Below are 18,054 nucleotides of genomic sequence, written 5' to 3' on the forward strand. Positions count from 1 at the left end.
CTCCTGCAGGTAATATCCCCTAGGTAACACCCCTCACTCCTGCAGGTAACACACCCCTCATGTAATGCCCCTCAAGTAACACCTTCTCAGGTAACACCCCTCATTCCCCAGGTAACACTCCCTCAGGTAACACTTCATCCCCTCAAGTAACTCCTTCAGGTAACACTCTTAATTACTTAAATTAATCTCTCTCTCTCTCTCTCTCTCTCTCTCTCTCTCTCTCTCTCTCTCTCTCTCTCTCTCTCCTTTCTATCTTTTCTCTCTCTCTCTCTCTCTCTCTTCCTTTTCTCTTCCCACTTTTTTTCCCCTTCCTCTCATTCATTCTTTCTCTCTCTCTCTCTCTCTCTCTCTCTCTCTCTCTCTCTCTAAGGCATTCACTGTCACTGCTTGTCCAAACCGTACAGTTTTACATAAATAATACACAAATCCTGACCAATCAGATTTCAGCTTTCATTTTCATAAAATATAAGATTTATAAACCGTCCTGTCCTCATCCCCTTAAGTATGTTTGTGTGTGTGTGTGTGTGTGTGTTTGTGTTCAGATATTACTCCCTGCATTTCTCCTCTGCCCCATGATGCACTGCTGCAGGATAAAACTTCTCCTCCGGGGATCATTCAGGAGGAAGCTGGGGAGGAAGTGCACGTAGTCAATAGCATTCTGGGTAAAAAAACATTTTATAAAAGTGCTCATTTACTTTTTCCTATATCCAGTTCAGAAATGTCCCCCCTGTGGGACGAATGAAGGTATATCTTATCTTATTTACAACATATTTCTTCCTCCTGTCCCGTCTTTCTTAATTTGTCTTGTACACATAGTCAGTAATCCAGTGTATAGATGTGATCAGTTCAATACAAATGACTGAATTAAACAATATTTCTACATGATTTAAGTTTTTTATTTATTTATTTATTTATTAATTTGTGTGTGTGTCTCTCCAAAGCCGTTTCTCAGGCCACAGAGTTAGGGGGAGTTCCTGCCCAGGAAAAAGGAGAGGAGGATTTGATTGGCCGTCAGTTTGTGAGCCAGTCAGTGATTCGTTCTCTCACGCTGGGGTGTGTTGGATCATGACCTTCTGCATGGGAGAGTCAGCACCACTGGTGAGTACACAGAAAATCAGTCTTTATTTATATCCATCTATATAAATATATAGGCACACATACAGTATCTCACAAAAGTAAGTACACCCTCAGTGATAACAGCTGTTACGTGGTGTAACCATGCACACGTCACACGTCTGATTTATCACGTTCACGTTTTATCTGCATGTCAGGACCATACAAGTTTGTGTATCTTGTGTTAGAGCAGTTACAATTTGGTGCTTTTTGTAAATTTGGTATTTGATGCACTGATCGCTGAATTTTACAATCCAAATATATATATATTTACACACACACACACACACACACACACACACACACACTGTGTATGTTATATAAATTGAATGTGTGTTGTCAGTGTTGCGTCCAGCACCGCAGGGCTCCGTGTCTCTCTGTGAGAGGAGGATGGACAGAATGGCAGAAAGCGCTGATGTCCCACTTTCAGGTCCACCCAAAACTGAGTCTGAGGACCTTCTGGATCCTTCTCCTCTCATCTCTGTTCCTGCTGAACTCGTCACTGCAGGTTCGCGAGTGACATCATCATAACCACCATCTATATATCATATATTTCTTTCCTCTCAACTCCGAGCTGAAAAATGCAAAATTAATTCCTTAACGCTGATTAATGCATTCGTTCATTATTTACCGTTTCGATCGATTAGTTCTTCCCATTTCTTTTTTCATCCACATCATCATTCTTTTCTTTCGTTCAGCTTCTCACCATCTTCTCGTTTATCTTCTCAGCACCCCCCCCCCCCTTTTTATTGTTTTATTGCTTTCATGTTTCTTAATTCATTTATTCTCTCCTTCATTTTTCTTTTTTCTTTTCATGTCATCTTTCCTTTTTCTTTGATCTTTCCCTTTGTGTAAGTAGTTCTGACCGACGTCATTCACTCCTCGTCTTTCTCATTTATATTCTTATTTGAATCCCTTATTCATCCCCTCCTATCTTTCTTTTTATAAATTTTCTATTCCGTTTACACGTTTTTCATTCATCCAGTCCAAAAAAACCTAAACCAATAATGAATCAATTAATTATTGTTGAATTAATATACCGGTCTGTCTTTCTTTCTTTCTTTCTTTCTTTCTTTCTTTCTTTCTTTCTTTCTTTCTTTCTTTCTTTTTCTTCCTTTCTTTTTCTTTCTTTCTCTTCTTTCTTTCTTTTTTTTTTACCTTCACACTTTTTCTTTTCTCTACTTTTTTATTGTCTTTATATTTGTTTTCTGTTTCTTACTTTTATTTTGTAATTATTTTTTCCTCTTATACTTTTTCCTTTCTTCTTTTTTTGTTTCCTTACTTTTCTTTTTTTTTTTTTTTTTTACTTCAGTGGAAAAGCAATGCTGTACCAATTTATGAACCTAGTACGTGTGTGTGTGTGTGTGTAGATGAAGGGAACGAATCAGATATCGAGCGGATCGTAATGGACCCGGCTGCTGGAGACGAGGGCTATGAGGACGAGGAAGAGGACTCGGAGGAGAGGCAGAAGGACAGAAAGGAGGTGGAGAAGGAGAAAAAGAAAGCGACAGATGTAGAAGAGGGCAAAGAGGGTCGCAGCAGGACGTCGTCCGCCTCCTCGGAGGATTACATCATCATCCTGCCCGACTGTTTCGACACAACGCGTCCCCTCGGGGAGTCCATGTACAGCTCGGCCGTGTCTCAGCAGGGAGACGAGAGCCTGGAGCGAGTTAGCGCAGACGCTAACGACATGCTGTGTGCATCGCAGACGCTGGACTCGGTGCCGCTCACGCCCGTGATTGTAGCTGTGCCAAGACCTTCAGCAAAATACAGGTGTGTGTGTGTGTGTGTGTGTGTGTGTGTGTGTGTGTGTGTGTGTGTGTGTGTGTGTCTCTTCATCTGTCTGTGTTTCTCTCTGTTTCTGTGTCTCTGTATGTGTGTCTGTCTGTCTGTGTGTCTCTTTCTGTGTGTGTGTGTGTGTGTGTGTGTGTGTGTGTGTGTGTGTGTGTAAATCAAAACATTTTTTTTTAATTGCAGCTCAGAGACTGAGGAGCAGCTCGGAGCAGCAGAGACGCCTCAGGTGGAGGAGCTTCATCAGCCTGTAGGCAAAGTAGAGGAACCAAAAGAGCCTGGTACACAAACGTCTGCGCACACACACACACACACACACACACACACACACACACACACACACACAAAACATATGCAAAACATCATTTTTTTTTTTTATTAACGCAGTTTATTATTATTAACATTTGTGCACATCAACAGTTTTTTATTTATTTATTTTATTTATTCTACATAACTGTTCTTATTTCAGTAACGACTCCATAGCGCTAGCGTTAGCCGCTAGCCACTTCCTGGTTACGCTAGCGCTATGGATTCTTCAGCGTTTTCATGCATGCGCAAAACAAACGGTATTTCCGGTGCAGGGCGGCAAAAACAGTGACACTGCGCTAACTCTAGTTTCTTATTTTGTGCACGTTTAATAATCATTAAAAAAAAAAATTGCTCAAAGTGCAAACAAACTTGTTAATACGTTCCTAAGGGACCTCAGATTTATATATATATATATATATATATATATATATATATATATATATATATATATATATATATTTAAGTTTTATATTTTTCACAATTCCTCTCGTTATTGGTATTTCCTTTGCAATAATCTTGAAACAATCTCCTGTATTGTCTTGTAGAATCTGCATCCAGTGCATCAGACATGGTGAACTCTTGTACAGCTGCTGACTCGGAGATCCAGGAGCTGAAGTAAAGCTTGGAAACCTTCTCTATATTTGATTAAAATAACGTTCTAGGATGGGAGCGGAGTGTATTGGAGGTGTGTGTGATGCTGTCTGTGTTTCATCTCCTCTCAGAGCGAACAGTATAACAGGAGGTCTGGTGAAGGGGGCGCTGTCTGTCGCTGCGTCTGCGTATAAAGCTCTGTTTACGGGACAATCCGGCCCTCAGCAGGTCTCTGAACGTCTCTGCATTCAGGCCAGCACCCAAACATTAGCTCCTCAGAGTGTGTGTGTGTGTGTGTGTGTGTGTGTGTGTGTGTGTGTGTCATTTATTTATTTATTTGTTTGTTTATTTATTTGTTTTTTTATGGCAGCTTCCTGAAGAAGCAGCAACACAGGATGCCATGATGGCCGTCCTGGTGGAGATGGGTTTCGCCGACCGAGCGCTGAATCAGCATCTGCTGCAGAAACACGGCCCCAACCTGCTGGACGTCGTAAACGAACTCGTGCACATGCAGGACAACGACTGGTACACCACTCGCTACTAACACGCCCAGGGCGCAATCTACTTCCTCTTTCCAGCTCGTTCCTTCCTTCTGTCCCCGTGTGTGTGTGTGTGTGTGTGTGTGTGTGTGTGTGTGTGTGTGTGTGTGTGTGTGTGGAAAACCAGGGCTCAAAATCCTGATTCCTGAACTCATGAGAATTCCTCTTCAGCATTCCCACTGTTTACATTCGTGGTGTTAATATGAGTTGTCGTTGTTGGACTGGAGGTCAAAAGTTTTTGGACACTGTTCAGCGTTTGATTTGATTTTCAGTTTAAACCTCTGAGCTTCAATCTAATATCTGCTCAGAGCGAGAGACGACCATACAGTCACAATCTCACGTCAGGCTTCTTTGACTGATTTTCCGTTTTGGACATAAAAAGGTTTAATTGGTTTTCGATTTCGTAAAAAAAAAAAACTGGACAGAGTTTTCCAAAGCTGCTTAGTTTAATCAGAAAAAACTGAAACCGAACTCGTTGAGGTCTAGAAAAAAAAAATATCTGGAGAAAAATGTGTCAAAATTAATAATAATATTGATTCTGATTTGTTTTAATATGCGTTTGAAAGGTCTGAGGTTTAATGAAAGTATATTATTATTATATATTATGTATTATTAACCTTAATAAAAAGCTTTTACACAACGCAAAAATTAAATCTGGAACAAGATTAAAACAAACAAACACAAACTGGCACACAATTGGATAAACATCTGGAATTTTAAAAAGGTATATTTATTAGAAAGGATTAGTATATATATATTATTTTTAATTTTTTATAGAGGGTCTGGAGTTTATTAATAACAGTAAAAAAAAAAACTGAAATAAATCCTGAAAAGTTCTGGAGCAAAAATAAATAAAGAAAAAAATTATATAAAGTCCTGCAAAACATCTGCAAAAATAATTTGGAACAAGTGTAAAAAATGATTGGAATTTACAACTAATAATAATAATAATAATAATAATATTATTATTATTATTATTATTATTATTATTATTATTGCAACAATTCTAAAAAGGGTTTGTACAAAATAAGATTTAAAATTGTATATTAAAATATCTGAAAAATGTATTCAGGACCTTTCTGGATCATGTCCCAAAAGCTTTAACAATTCAAAGAATCTGAAGAATAATATCCATTCATTTAAAAAATATTTCTTCATCTGAGGAAAAATGATGACTCCGTGTTCTAAAACTTTTGGCATCCTGTACGTGTAGTTACTTCATTAGAAGGAAGTTATAATGCAAAATAAAATAAATAAAAATCACATGACGCACAAGCAGCAGAGAAAATCCCGAATAGTTCTGATGAGTGTTTTACTGACTTCATCATCATCAGAAACAGTGGTGGTGCTTCTGCTCTGAACTCTTTACCTGGAGAGAGCGAGTGATGTGGAGAGCGAGTGATGGGGGGAGCGAGTGATGGGGAGAGCGAGTGATGGGGGGAGCGAGTGATGGGGAGAGCGAGTGATGGGGAGAGCGAGTGATGGGGAGAGCGAGTGATGGAGAGAGCGAGTGATGGGGAGAGCGAGTGATGGGGAGAGCGAGTGATGGAGAGAGCGAGAGATAATGATAGTGACAGAGGCTGAGAGTGTGATAGAGAGTGAATGATGGAGAGAAAGTGAAAACCTGATGGAGACAGAGGGTGATGGAGTGATGGAGAGAGAGAAGATGGAGTGATAGAGAGAGAGAAGATGGAGTTTGAAGTGCAGTAGATTCATTCGGTGGTGTTCGAAGAATCTAAACCACATTCCCTTCTCAGTATAAAGGCATGTTTTTCAGGACAAGTCTGTGCTGATCGATTAAGACGTGTGTGTGTGTGTGTGTGTGTGTGTGTGTGTGTGTGTGTGTGTGTGTGTGTGTGTGTGTGTGTGTGTTCAGTTAGGTTCCTGGACTTGTTCTTCAGAAAGCCCTGGATTTGACTCGATTGCTAGTTTGGAAGAATGGTTTTCATCATCAGTATAAATGAGTAACAGCATCCCTCATTTTTGTTGGTGGTGTTTGTGGATATTAAATAATTAATTAATTAAATTAATAAATCAATCATTAAATGCACTCAGAGGTCAGCTGTGTTCGCTGATCATCGATCAGCACTCGATGATAAAATGATGGTGTGGTACAGAAGAGCATGAGGAAGAGCATGATGATGATGATGATGATGATGTGGCGTGTGCGGTGTGTAATTTTAAATGTTTTGTTTTAAAAAAAAAAACCCCTGAAGCTTAAATGTAAGTGAGGATAAATACTGTATCATGCTGTGAAACGCTTCGTTCTATTATTATATAATATATATAATGTACATATACATGCAAAAAAACATGACTCGAGCAGCAATCATGAAATTCCTTGCACATGATGTTCAACATTATAGAAATGCTTGTAATGAAGGGAAAAAGGCCTTGTGGAAATGATTTCTATTTTGAGAATTTGGTTTCCTTCATACTTCAATTCGAAAAAAGCACCTTAAGGGAAATTTGTGTGGGAAAAAATCATTCCGTGATGATGATGATGATGATGATGATGCGTTCATGTTGATCCTTTTTTTTCGACTCCTTGGCGTATTTATTGAAAGTCCCGCTTGTCAGAATGGGTGTAAATACTTTTAGTTTCATTCTGTATAAGTACACAAAGTGTACACTTTATATTTACACTTTAACTCGCACTAATTATTAGGAATCTTTTTGTTACATTTGTTTTTTGTGCCTTTTTTCTTTAGTTTTTTTTTTTTCCTGTAATTTCTTCAGCTGATCCGGAAAGACATCTTTTCCTCCGGATGCTTTTAGGAATCATTAGAAATGTAAAGATGACCAAAAAAAAGAAAAAGCCGTGGACCGTGTTGTTTATGTATCCGAGCGGGTGGGAACGGCGACGCAGTGAATCGACTCGTGCTGTTGTTTATGTAACACACACCTGGTGTATGAATCTGTCTGTAATAAACGCTCAGAAAACCGAACAAACCTCGTGTGTATCGATCTTCACTTTGTCCTAATTAAATATAACGCAATACTGTGTATAAACACTGTACAGACTCAAAGGTTTACATACATTAATGCAAGTATACATATACACAATTTTTATATATATACACAGTGATACCTCAGAACAGGAATGTTATTGGTTCCGGAACACGATTCGGACTCTGAAATATTCGTATACTGATACGAATTTCAACATAAGGAATAATGTAATGTGGGATCATTCATTCAGAGTTCTGGAAGAACCATCCTCTCTTCGAATTTTAGCCCTCGAGATTCGGATGATTTCATATTCTGAATTTTTATGAATTTACACACATTTTTATGAATTTCTAAATGTATTCTTAATTATATATATTTTGGGGCATTTGTATTCAGAGGTACCACTGTTTATATATATATATATATATATATATATATATATATATATATATATATATATATATATATATATATATATATATATATATATATATACACACACACACACACACACACACACACACACACACACACACACACACACACACACACACACACACACACACACACACACACAGAGACACACACACACACTTTCCCAAACATACAACTATACATATACACACATGCACATACACACACACTTCTCGCTTTCATACGTTCTTACAGCGATTATATGATCAGACTTATTAATACGCGCATTTATGAATTTATTCATATCTACATATGTGCGCACACACACACACACACACACACACACACTGTGCATAAATACAGACAAAACCTTCTTGCATACCATCATGTGTACATACACATGCACAAATACCTACATACACACACACTTTCATACACAGATGCATTGATTTATGAGTGCTGTATATCAGTACATATCTACATACCTGAACAAACACACACACAATGTAAAGCTTAACTGGAAATGCACTGGCGACGGTTCCACATCAACAGACTGAAGATCCTTTAAGTTACTGCACAACACAAGAACTTTAAGGATGGATTTGGACCTGAAGTAATAACCGTCTACTACAAAGGTTAAGGGTTACAGCGTACATGAACGCTTCTGCATTTAACCGTCCACCACTGAACACCTCAACAATGATGGAACTGTAATGAATGGACATTCGGTGTCGAGGATGAGGTTCCCTTTTGAGTCTGGTTCCTCTCAAGGTTTCTTCCTCATATCATCTCAGGGAGTTTTTTAGTCACCACAGACAAAAAAAACCCCTGTAAGCACTAAACTTATACATTCTGTTATACAAGATTTTAACCTTAATCTCAGTAAAGATGCTTTGGGTCACAATAATGACTAAAGTTTGATGTTTGTCTAAAGAATGTTTATTTCAGACATAGAAATCAGACACACTTTGACATTGAAACCACTATTATGAAAGTTGAAAAGTAAATCATATCTGCAGGTCCTGTTACAATAAAAAAAAATCTCCGTACAAAATTTAGTATAACGAAAGAATGCGAGTTGAAAAGATAAACAGAAGAGGATGATATAAATATATACGAACCAAACAGGCATAACATTATTACCATGTGCCTAATATTGTGTTCGTCTCCTTTTGCTGCTAAAACAGTCGTGAAACCGTCGATCATCACCAGCATGAACTTCTTCAGCAGTTTGAACTACAGGAACTCATCTGTTGGATCGGACCACACGTCCAGCCTTCGCTCCACACGTGCATCAACGAGCCTTGTCCTCCACGACCCTGTCACTGGTTCACCACTGTTCCTTCATTGGAGCACTTTTGATAGATTCTGACCACTGCAGACCAGGAACATCCCACAAGAGCTGCATTTTTAAGAGTTCAGGAGACGCTCTGACCCAGACGTCTAGACGTCACTAATGGTCGCTCAAATCCTTACGCTCGTCCATTTTTCCTGCTTCTAACATCTACTTTGAGGACAAAATGTTCACCTGCTGCCTAATAAATAAATCCACTCACTAACAGCTGTCATGATGAAGATCATCAGTGTTCTTCACTCATCTCAATGTTCTAATGTTCTACCTGATTGGTGTAGATGTATCCATATAAATGAAACCACATGTGATTAAATAATAATATCAGATCATTCTCTCTCTCTCTCTCTCTCTCTCTCTCGCTTGCTCGCTCTCTACACACTACTCTAGACAGTTTGCGTAAACTGCTTCACAGTTAAAGTTGTTATTTATCGCACTTACACAAACATCAACATTAATGTAGTCATTGTCAGAGTCGCCCGAATCGTCCTTCTGCTGGAAAACGTCTTTTGTGTTTTCATAATCCGCTTCTTCGTCCGTCTCGTCGTCTGCTTGAGGGGTCTCGTATATGTCTCCGGCACCTGTGACGTCTGGTAGCTGGACTGTAGCTGTGGTTTGTAAAAAGAAATGAATAGAAACAAAAAATCAACATTCAATGATGTGATGAAAGGCATCAAAGCTGATAAACTTTCTATGTAAATAATTGATTTGAATCTTTATTTTATTATTAATAAAATTATAATTATTTTCAATAATTGTCAGGAAACAAGTTCTCGGTTGCACTGGCCTCTCAATTTTTCACTTTTTTTTTTCTTTCCAGAGCACTGACCCTGGAGACTCCTGTCACAAATACACATAAACATAAACCATATGTATTGGGACACCTGACATTTCTACTCACATGTGCTTCATCCTCAAACTGTTAGCACAAAACTTTTCCTTCTCTTGAACCTGGAGACCCAAACCTGTTCCAGCATGACAAAGTGCACAAAGCCAACTTCATAAAGATCTGCTTTACATGGGTTGGAGATGTTGGTTGGTGTTTCTGTTTCAGCATGTACGGCTGTCAAAGACCTTGGTGTGATTATTGACCCGAGTCTTTCCTTTGAGTCTAACATGAATAATATCACCAGGATCGCCTTCTTTCACCTTAGAAATATTGCTAAAATTAGAAATATGATGTCGTTACAGGATGCAGAAAAACTAGTTCATGCTTTTGTTACTTCTAGATTAGACTACTGTAATGCTTTACTGTCTGGGTGTGTGAGTAAGTGCATAAATAAGCTTCAGTTAGTCCAGAATGCAGCAGCAAGGGTCCTCACTAGATCTAGGAAATATGACCACATCACCCCTGTTTTAATCAGTCTACACTGCTCCCAATCAAATCTCGCATTGATTATAAAATATTACTACTGACGTATAAAGCACTTAACAGTCTCGCACCGCAGTATCTGAGTGAACTTCTGTACCAGTATGATCCTCCACGCCTACTTAGATCAAAAGGTGCTGGCTATCTGTTGGTTCCTCAAATAATGAAGACTACAGCAGGGGCAGATCTTTCTTATAAAGCCCCACAGTTATGGAACAGCCTTCCAACCAGTGTTTGGGACTCAGACACAGTCTCAGTGTTCAAGTCGAGGTTGAAAACTTATTTATTTAGTCAAGCCTTTTATCAGTAGATTTTCTTAGGTAAAGGCTCAGATCTGGAGGAGCATGGATATAGAGTGTTTGGTGAACTGGTATATTTGTATGCTGTCGTCCCTCACATTCACACGCTCACTCGGGTTTGTTGACGGTGGTGTGGTGGGTCGTCTCTTATCCCAGAGATCCCTCATGTCTGTGTTACCTTCTGGTTCTCCCTTTTAGTTATGCTGCCATAGCGAGTCTTGCCGGAGTCCAAACTGCACAGTGACATTAACTTTCATACACCAATAGGGACTCTTAATAATCCATATCCTTCTCTCTCTCTCTCTCTCTCTCTCTCTCTCTCTCTCTCTCTCTCTCGGTCGAGTTAAACATGCTCCTGAGGCTCCAGTGACCACTGTTCCTGCCCTCTCCTCCGTGGATCTTCACACTTCTGTGCAGCTTGGGACGGTATCTCATCAACACCTTGGGTGGTTCCATGTAATTCTGGAGTAGAACGGGTGCTTTTGAGGACGGATTGGACTGTAGTTGGTGTCGGCGGTCTGCTGCACTGACTCGGGAGTGCAGTTTGCTTCTGATCGTCATCACTGTACCCCGCAACATTGTATATCTGCTTCAAATGGACATTTGGTGCAACCCAGATGAGGATGGGTTCCCTCTTGAGTCTGGTTCCTCTCAAGGTTTCTTCCTTATGCCATCTCGGGGAGTTTTTCCTTGCCACAGTTGCTCATCAGGGACAAACTTACTTACAAAGAACATATTTACGTTTAATCACCACATTATCTGTGTAAAGCTGCTTTGAGACAATGTTCATTGTTAAAAGCGCTATACAAATAAAAATGAATTGAATTGAATTGAAGATCTTCTTCTATAGAGCTCCAACCCTGTTGAACACCTTTGGCATAAATGTTTCATGCTGACTGTACCCCAGGCCTCCTCACCTTCTCAGCTGCATCAGTACCTGACTTGACTTACATCAATGTAGCTGAATGGAATCAGTAAACAGTAAACAGGGACTAAATGTGGAATGTTTCAAAATATTTTTTTGAACATTTGTATTTTTTTTACTCACGTTTATACTTCTTTGAAGAATTCACCTGAAGTTTTTGTCTTTTTTGCATCTTCACAAAGCAAATGATGACTGGAACTAGGAGGAGAAGAAATCCTGCTGCCAGTCCAACAGCAATATATGGAACTGGGGATGCTGAATGAGAAACCATCATCATATCATCATGCTTTTTAAAAATGAAACTGGAGAACGGGAAAATAACAGAACTAGTTTATTTTACTCCACCTTTCACAGTGATGACCAGGAGCTCAGTGGCGGTGGAGGTAAAGTTACGTGAAGATACGCTAACTTCATAAGTACAACTGTAGTTTCCCTGATGGTCAAACTCTGCCTCAGGAAACTGAAAGATGGCTGAGTGGTTAAAATTGGTTTGTTTTTTGGTGAATCCATTGAACAACAAGTTGAAGGAACCTCCTGGATACTGGGGTTTAGTGAAGCAGTTGATGGAGAAGGCATAACCCTTTATCACTTCTAGTCCATGAGAGCCCCATAGTCCATGGAACCATCCTTTATCAGCTCTGAAGGAGATATCAGGCTGCTGCAAGTTCACTAGAAGACCACAGGGTATGTCAGGAAAAGCTACTCACCATGAATGTGAAAAAATGAGCAAATAAGAATAATAATAATAATAATACAAAAAACCCTTGAGGGAACTATCTAGTCTTTGGCTTTATCAATGTTATGGAGAAAAAACTGGCAGGCAGATGTTTTATGTTAACTACAGTAACACCTTCATTACTATGAGCGATATTTACTCCTATTTTTATGCATTTGTCGCAATTGTTTCAGATCCTTAATCTAAACTCTAAATATTATTTGATATAACCTTAATAAAAAAATAGTTATTCACCACACAACTGGACCTGAGTGAAAAATAAACCCAGTACAGCACACAGTGAAATGAAACAACGTTCTTCTAAAACCGAGATGCAACATAAAACAATAAAAACTAACACAAAATAACACAAAACTGTAACAAACAAATACACGCGACTTTACATAAAATGCACAAGTGCAAACGACATTTAGTGCAACAACACAATGACACTAACAATGCAACACTGAGCAGTACATAGAGCTGACATACAGAAATAAGAAACACTGTACTTAATGGTGATGCTTAAACAACAGTCATTTGTGCAATGAAAGTGTTTGCATGCATTGCATGTGTGTGTGTGTGTGTGTGTGTGTGTGTGTGTATCAGTCTCTTATTGAGGAGGCTGAAGGCATGTGGGAAGAAACTGTTTAACAGTCTGGCTGTGAGGCCCCCGAACGCTTCGGTAGCTTTATCTAGATGGCAGAAAGGTGAAGAGTGTGCATGAGTGGTGTGTGTGTGTGTGTGTGGTCAGCCACAAGGCTTTGCAGATGCAGCATGTTGTGTAAATGTCTGTGCTGGAAGGAACAGTTACTTTTAGGTACTCAACCAATTTTACTTAGTATTTGGCTTCAAAAACTTCCCATGTCCAGTTACATTACGGTCAGCTTAGCGAAGCGGATACATCTATCATGTGCTAGTACAACCCCAATTCCAAAACAGTTGGGACACTGTGAAAAACAGAATGCAATGATTTGCAATCTTATAAAAACATAGAGTATTCACTATAGAACAAATAAAACATATCAAATGTTTAAACTGAGAAAATGTACCATTTTTTTGCATTTTATCAGTACTCTTGCTGCTGGTAGGAAGAGAAAAAAAAAGATGTAAATTGTGGCAGGGAACGCTGTCCATGCTGACCTGGATTGAAGGTGTTCATCATAAAAGAAACCTGAAATATAGAGGTATGCTACTAATTAGTAATTGTTATGTCTACATACTTGAATTCAGGCAATTGATTATTAAATGTGTTTAACCATTTTTATTAACAGTTGCAAATGTTTTGTATGGTGTGGGGGTGGAGCATTGTGGTGGGGGAGGTGACAATAGAAATCTCGCCTAGGCTGCCAAAAAGGCTAGAAGTACATGCGTATGTGATCATGATCGAGAAATGCTACCATCTTCTCTGGGCCAAAGCTCATGCAAAATAATCTGTGGCAAAGTTTAAAACTGTGTTATAGTCAGATGAATACAAATTTTTAATTCTTTCTGCCAACCATGGACACCACGTCCTCTGGACTAAAGAGGAGAGGGACTATCCAGCTTGTTATGATAACAATGCTATACCAAAAACTCCATATATGACAGCAGCATGGCTCTGTTGTTGAGTCCGGGTGCTGAACTGACCTGCCTGCAGGCGAGACCTTTCACCAATTGACTTTAATGCATCTTAAAAAGAAAAATAAGTAAACAAAGACCCAGGAGTGATAAGCAATTAGAATCCAATATCAGGCAAGAAAGGGACAACATTCCTCTTCTAAAATCCCAGCAACCGGTTTTCTCCCAGACATGTACAGACTAAAGAGGGGATGCTACGCAGTAGGAAACAGGGGCCTGTCCCAACTTTTTAGAGACGTGTCGCTGCAATCATTTTCAAAATTACTTTATTTTTTCTTTAAAATGGTACATTTTCTCAGTTTGAACATTTGATATGTTTTCTATGTTCTATTGTAAATAAAATATGGGTTTATGAGATTGCAAATATCACTGCATTCTGTTTTTAATAACATTTGTTTCTGAATTGCGGTTGTATATCAGTCAGGCTTGAAAAGGTCACAATGCCATTTAGAAGCCTACAAGATGCCAGTGCTCCATGGTGGGAACCATTATCTTAAAATGGAGAAAAAATTTTTGGAGAACATTAACAACTCATCTAGAAAACCACAAAAGAATCATAAACATCTGAACAGTACGCCTTAACAATGATGGAACTGTAATGAATAGACATTCGGTGCCACCCAGAAGAGGATGGGTTCCCTTTTGAGTCTGGTTCCTCTAAAGGTTTCTTCCTCATGCCATCTCAGTGAACTTATAGGCACTATACTTATACACTCATACTTCAGAACCTCTTTGCTGTATCTCTGTTAAGCTGTTATGGGACAATGTCCTTTGTTACAAGGTGGTATCAAAAAGTTTAGAGACTTGTTCTGTTTACAAGAAAGTTCTTAATTTATCTACATTTACACAATATCACATTTAAAATGGTCCCTTTGCACAGCAACACAGTGCTCCCAGCGTTTCTGCCACTTCTTGAACGTGTCCTGGAAGTCTTCTTTTTGAAGCGTGTCAACCACCTTCCTCAAATCGTGTCGGATCTCCACAATGGTGTCTGCAGGAGCCAAATCTGGCACATAGGGTGGGTGCGAAATGAGATCATGTGGTTTGTTCTCCGACTATCATTATGCACAAGTTGCCAAACGGTTTCAACATTTTCGGAGGTTAAGCACGTCAAAGGTTTTCCTGCTCTCTTGTCGTCTTCTACTGATGATGTTCCGCTCTTGAAGCTGCTCGAAACGCTTCGAAAGAATCGTTGCGGCGTCGCCGTATGTCAAACTTATGTCATGTCAAATGTCTCTGTGGCAGATTTGCCACGTTTCATGCAGAATTACACGTCTGTTCTTTGTTATAACTTGCTGTCCATGGTAAAATCACAGACTAGGGTTCAGAGAACATGGTTAACCAAGCAAACAATTGGCTTCTCATACAGAAAGGTCTTCAGAACTGTAGACCCTGCATGCACTGGTGTAATATGGAAATGCTTCTTTTTTAAATATATTATTTATGTGTAATCAATAGGGGAAAATTTCAGCAGCTTTTAATAACGAATGAATCACATAACACTAGTTGGTATAACATCCTGTCTGTACTTACCCACAGTAATGTTAATGAAGTTGCTCCTGGATGATCGGGAGGATCTGAATATGTAGTCACAGTTGTACAGGCCCTGAGATGACGCATCAGCAGTCAGAGTAATTTCCACTGCAGACTGAGTTTTTATAATGGAATTATTTTTATACAAAGTGAAATCTGAAGGGGTTTCCGTTTGGTTGGTGATACATCTGAACTGAAGGACTTCTCCAGGTTGGACCACAGAGTATAAGGGGTTCAAGGTCAGTGTGGGTATCTGCAAGTCTTATTATAAAGATAGTACAGTATGATTATAGTACGAGTATAATGATGTTTGAGACAAAACCAGTTGCAGAAAGCTTCATACTTTCCTATATGCATGATTAAGATTTTTTCCCTTCATTAAAAAACCAAACACATGCCTGCAAATGTAGGCGGTTATTTCATCAGCCAATCATGCAGCAACAGAGCAATGCAAAAAGCATCATGCTAATCGAGCAAATGTTGTAAGAACAGAATAGCAGAAAAAAGTGTGATCTCTGTGACTCTGATTGTGGCATGCCTGCTGGTACCACATGAGATGATGTTTGTTTTTCAGACACTGCTGAGCTCCTGCTGGTATTTTCACACACAAACGTTGCTACAGCTTGCGTAGAATGGTGCAAAAACCACCCTGTGATCATGTTTTATTCCTGTTGGCCCGAAACAGGAATCCGAGGCTATCAAGGGGACAGATAAAACTTCAACTGTCTAGTTTGGACGACTCTGTTGTCAAGGCAGCCTCAGATTCCTGTTATTGACTAGACAGGAATGGAGTGTGATGTAACCCAGCCATCCATGTTTCAGAGCTTTGTACTGTACATACTACTGTTACTGAGTAAGTGTTAAGTTATTAGATCCTTCTAAACAACTTAAACCAATCTCTACTAGTCTAACAACTAGTTTTTAGCCAAAAGCTGTCACTCGCTTAATGTTTTATGTTTCTCACACCATTCTGTGTGAACCCTAAAAACGTTTGTGTGTGAAAATCCGAAAAGATCAGCAGTTTCAGAAAGACTCAAAACCAGCACGAGGTACAAACAATGAGTGATGCTCTTGAGTGCTATCTCCATGATGCGAGATTATTCTGCATCGAGCTCCTGCCACATGATTGCTAAACAGGTTTATAGCTGTTCCTAATCAGGGGGGTCTTCAAATGAATTCACTTAAGTGTTGAATGAACAAATTAAACATGCGGCAGCTTGCGCATTTTATTCTCAAAATGATTGCAGTTTCTGTACTAACACCTTGAAAAGATGCTTAGATGTCAGATGCTGCATATCCCAAAGTGTGTGTAATCCTTAATATGGTTATTATTCTGAAGGATTCTCCAGTGTCAGAGCATTGACAGAGGTACATTATTCTACACTGTAGAGTTTATGCATGTGTCTTGGTAATGCATTTAGCTGCATTTCATATTAAATAAAATGACAAGCAGATAAAAGGAATAAATAATAGTTAAATAATTAATTAAAGAAGAATAAAAAAAAATAATTCGACACCATCACAATTCCAATATATGGAAGCTATATAGAGTGCGTGTGTATATATATATATATATATATATAGCATAACTAGAGAGTGAATCTACTTATAGTTTACATGCAAAATAAACTTACCAGCCATTAGGGAACTGTTAAGAAAACTGGCTATGGAGAGAAAATAAAAAGGTGAAATTTTTGTTATTGGCTAATAATCTGAATGTAACACAATTTTTTTGTAATGCATCACTAATTAATTAATGCTATGGGATACCCAATGATCAGCATCCCACATAGGTTCCTGTAACAAACCCGAAAGTGAAGATTTTTCAGAGGTTTTCCACCAGCCCTCCACACAGAAGCTAATCGTGGGGTTTATAAATGTGGATGTTTTTTTAATTCAGTCACCGGTTTTCAAACTCAAATCAAATATGTCTAGTTTGTGCGACTTGAGTGCGACCACTCCAAAACCTTCAAAACAAGTTTCGAATTTCGAATTTTAATTATATATAATTCTCAAATAAAAATATATTTGCGATCAAAAATAAATAAATAAACAAAAAAGAAAAAGTTATTGATAAATTTTGCATTTACCTATTATAAAGGTGAGACACAGTCTTGGCATCCTGGTCCCTGAACAGTTCTTCAGTTTGATGTCAAATTCACTACTGAGATCCATGAGAACATGCAGGGTTTTTTTTTTTTTTTGGAGAGGTGGAGCCTATTCTGAACATTTCCTGCTAATGTAACCAAACTAGGCAATTATAATGTGCAATAATCCAGTCAAGTCGGCTTTATTGTCATTTCAATCATATACAGTGCAGTACAGTGAAACGAAACGTTCCCCAAGGACCAAGGTGCTACAGCAAATATCATAAATTAACAAAAGAAACACAACTAACACAGAAGTACACATACTCCAAACTACCAACACAAAGTTCACACGTGCAACATTTAGTGCAAAAAAAGGAAGGGGAGGGGAAGAAAAAAACCCAAGCAAACAAGAGACAGCATGAGAAAAGAAAAAGCAATAAGAC

At 38.8% G+C, this 18,054-nt stretch overlaps 2 protein-coding genes across 2 annotated transcripts in view; one reads left to right on the plus strand and one right to left on the minus strand.

Moving 5' to 3' along the window:
- Positions 1-7,295, plus strand: part of nbr1b (NBR1 autophagy cargo receptor b) — a 17,118-nt gene extending 9,823 nt beyond the window's left edge. The window contains 9 exon segments of the mRNA XM_046866617.1: positions 543-662; positions 942-1,057; positions 1,272-1,281; positions 1,457-1,621; positions 2,484-2,886; positions 3,091-3,185; positions 3,759-3,828; positions 3,936-4,032; positions 4,175-7,295. Coding sequence (XP_046722573.1) covers positions 543-662; positions 942-1,057; positions 1,272-1,281; positions 1,457-1,621; positions 2,484-2,886; positions 3,091-3,185; positions 3,759-3,828; positions 3,936-4,032; positions 4,175-4,348 — 1,250 coding nt within the window. The 3' untranslated portion in view covers positions 4,349-7,295.
- Positions 7,296-11,615: 4,320 nt separating this feature from the next.
- Positions 11,616-17,696, minus strand: LOC124397118 (low affinity immunoglobulin gamma Fc region receptor II-c-like). The gene is made up of 5 exons (XM_046866618.1): positions 17,612-17,696; positions 17,156-17,185; positions 15,522-15,782; positions 11,999-12,322; positions 11,616-11,908 (listed from the first exon to the last, which is right to left on the minus strand). The coding sequence occupies exons 1-5, from the start codon at positions 17,694-17,696 to the stop codon at positions 11,769-11,771; spliced, it is 840 nt and encodes a 279-aa protein (XP_046722574.1). The 3' UTR covers positions 11,616-11,768.
- Positions 17,697-18,054: the final 358 nt, after the last annotated feature.

This window comes from Silurus meridionalis, chromosome 14 (genome assembly GCF_014805685.1).
Source record: "Silurus meridionalis isolate SWU-2019-XX chromosome 14, ASM1480568v1, whole genome shotgun sequence".
Taxonomy (NCBI): Eukaryota; Metazoa; Chordata; class Actinopteri; order Siluriformes; family Siluridae; genus Silurus; species Silurus meridionalis.

Coding starts and splice junctions, on each gene's coding strand:
- LOC124397118 (XM_046866618.1), bottom strand. CDS start 17,696: ATGGATCTCAGTAGTGAATTTGACATCAAACTGAAGAACTGTTCAGGG. Junction 17,186..17,611: donor GTGTCTCACCTTTATAATAG/GTAAATGCAAAA, acceptor TTCTCTCCATAG/CCAGTTTTCTTAACAGTTCC. Junction 15,783..17,155: donor TAACAGTTCCCTAATGGCTG/GTAAGTTTATTT, acceptor CTTTATAATAAG/ACTTGCAGATACCCACACTG.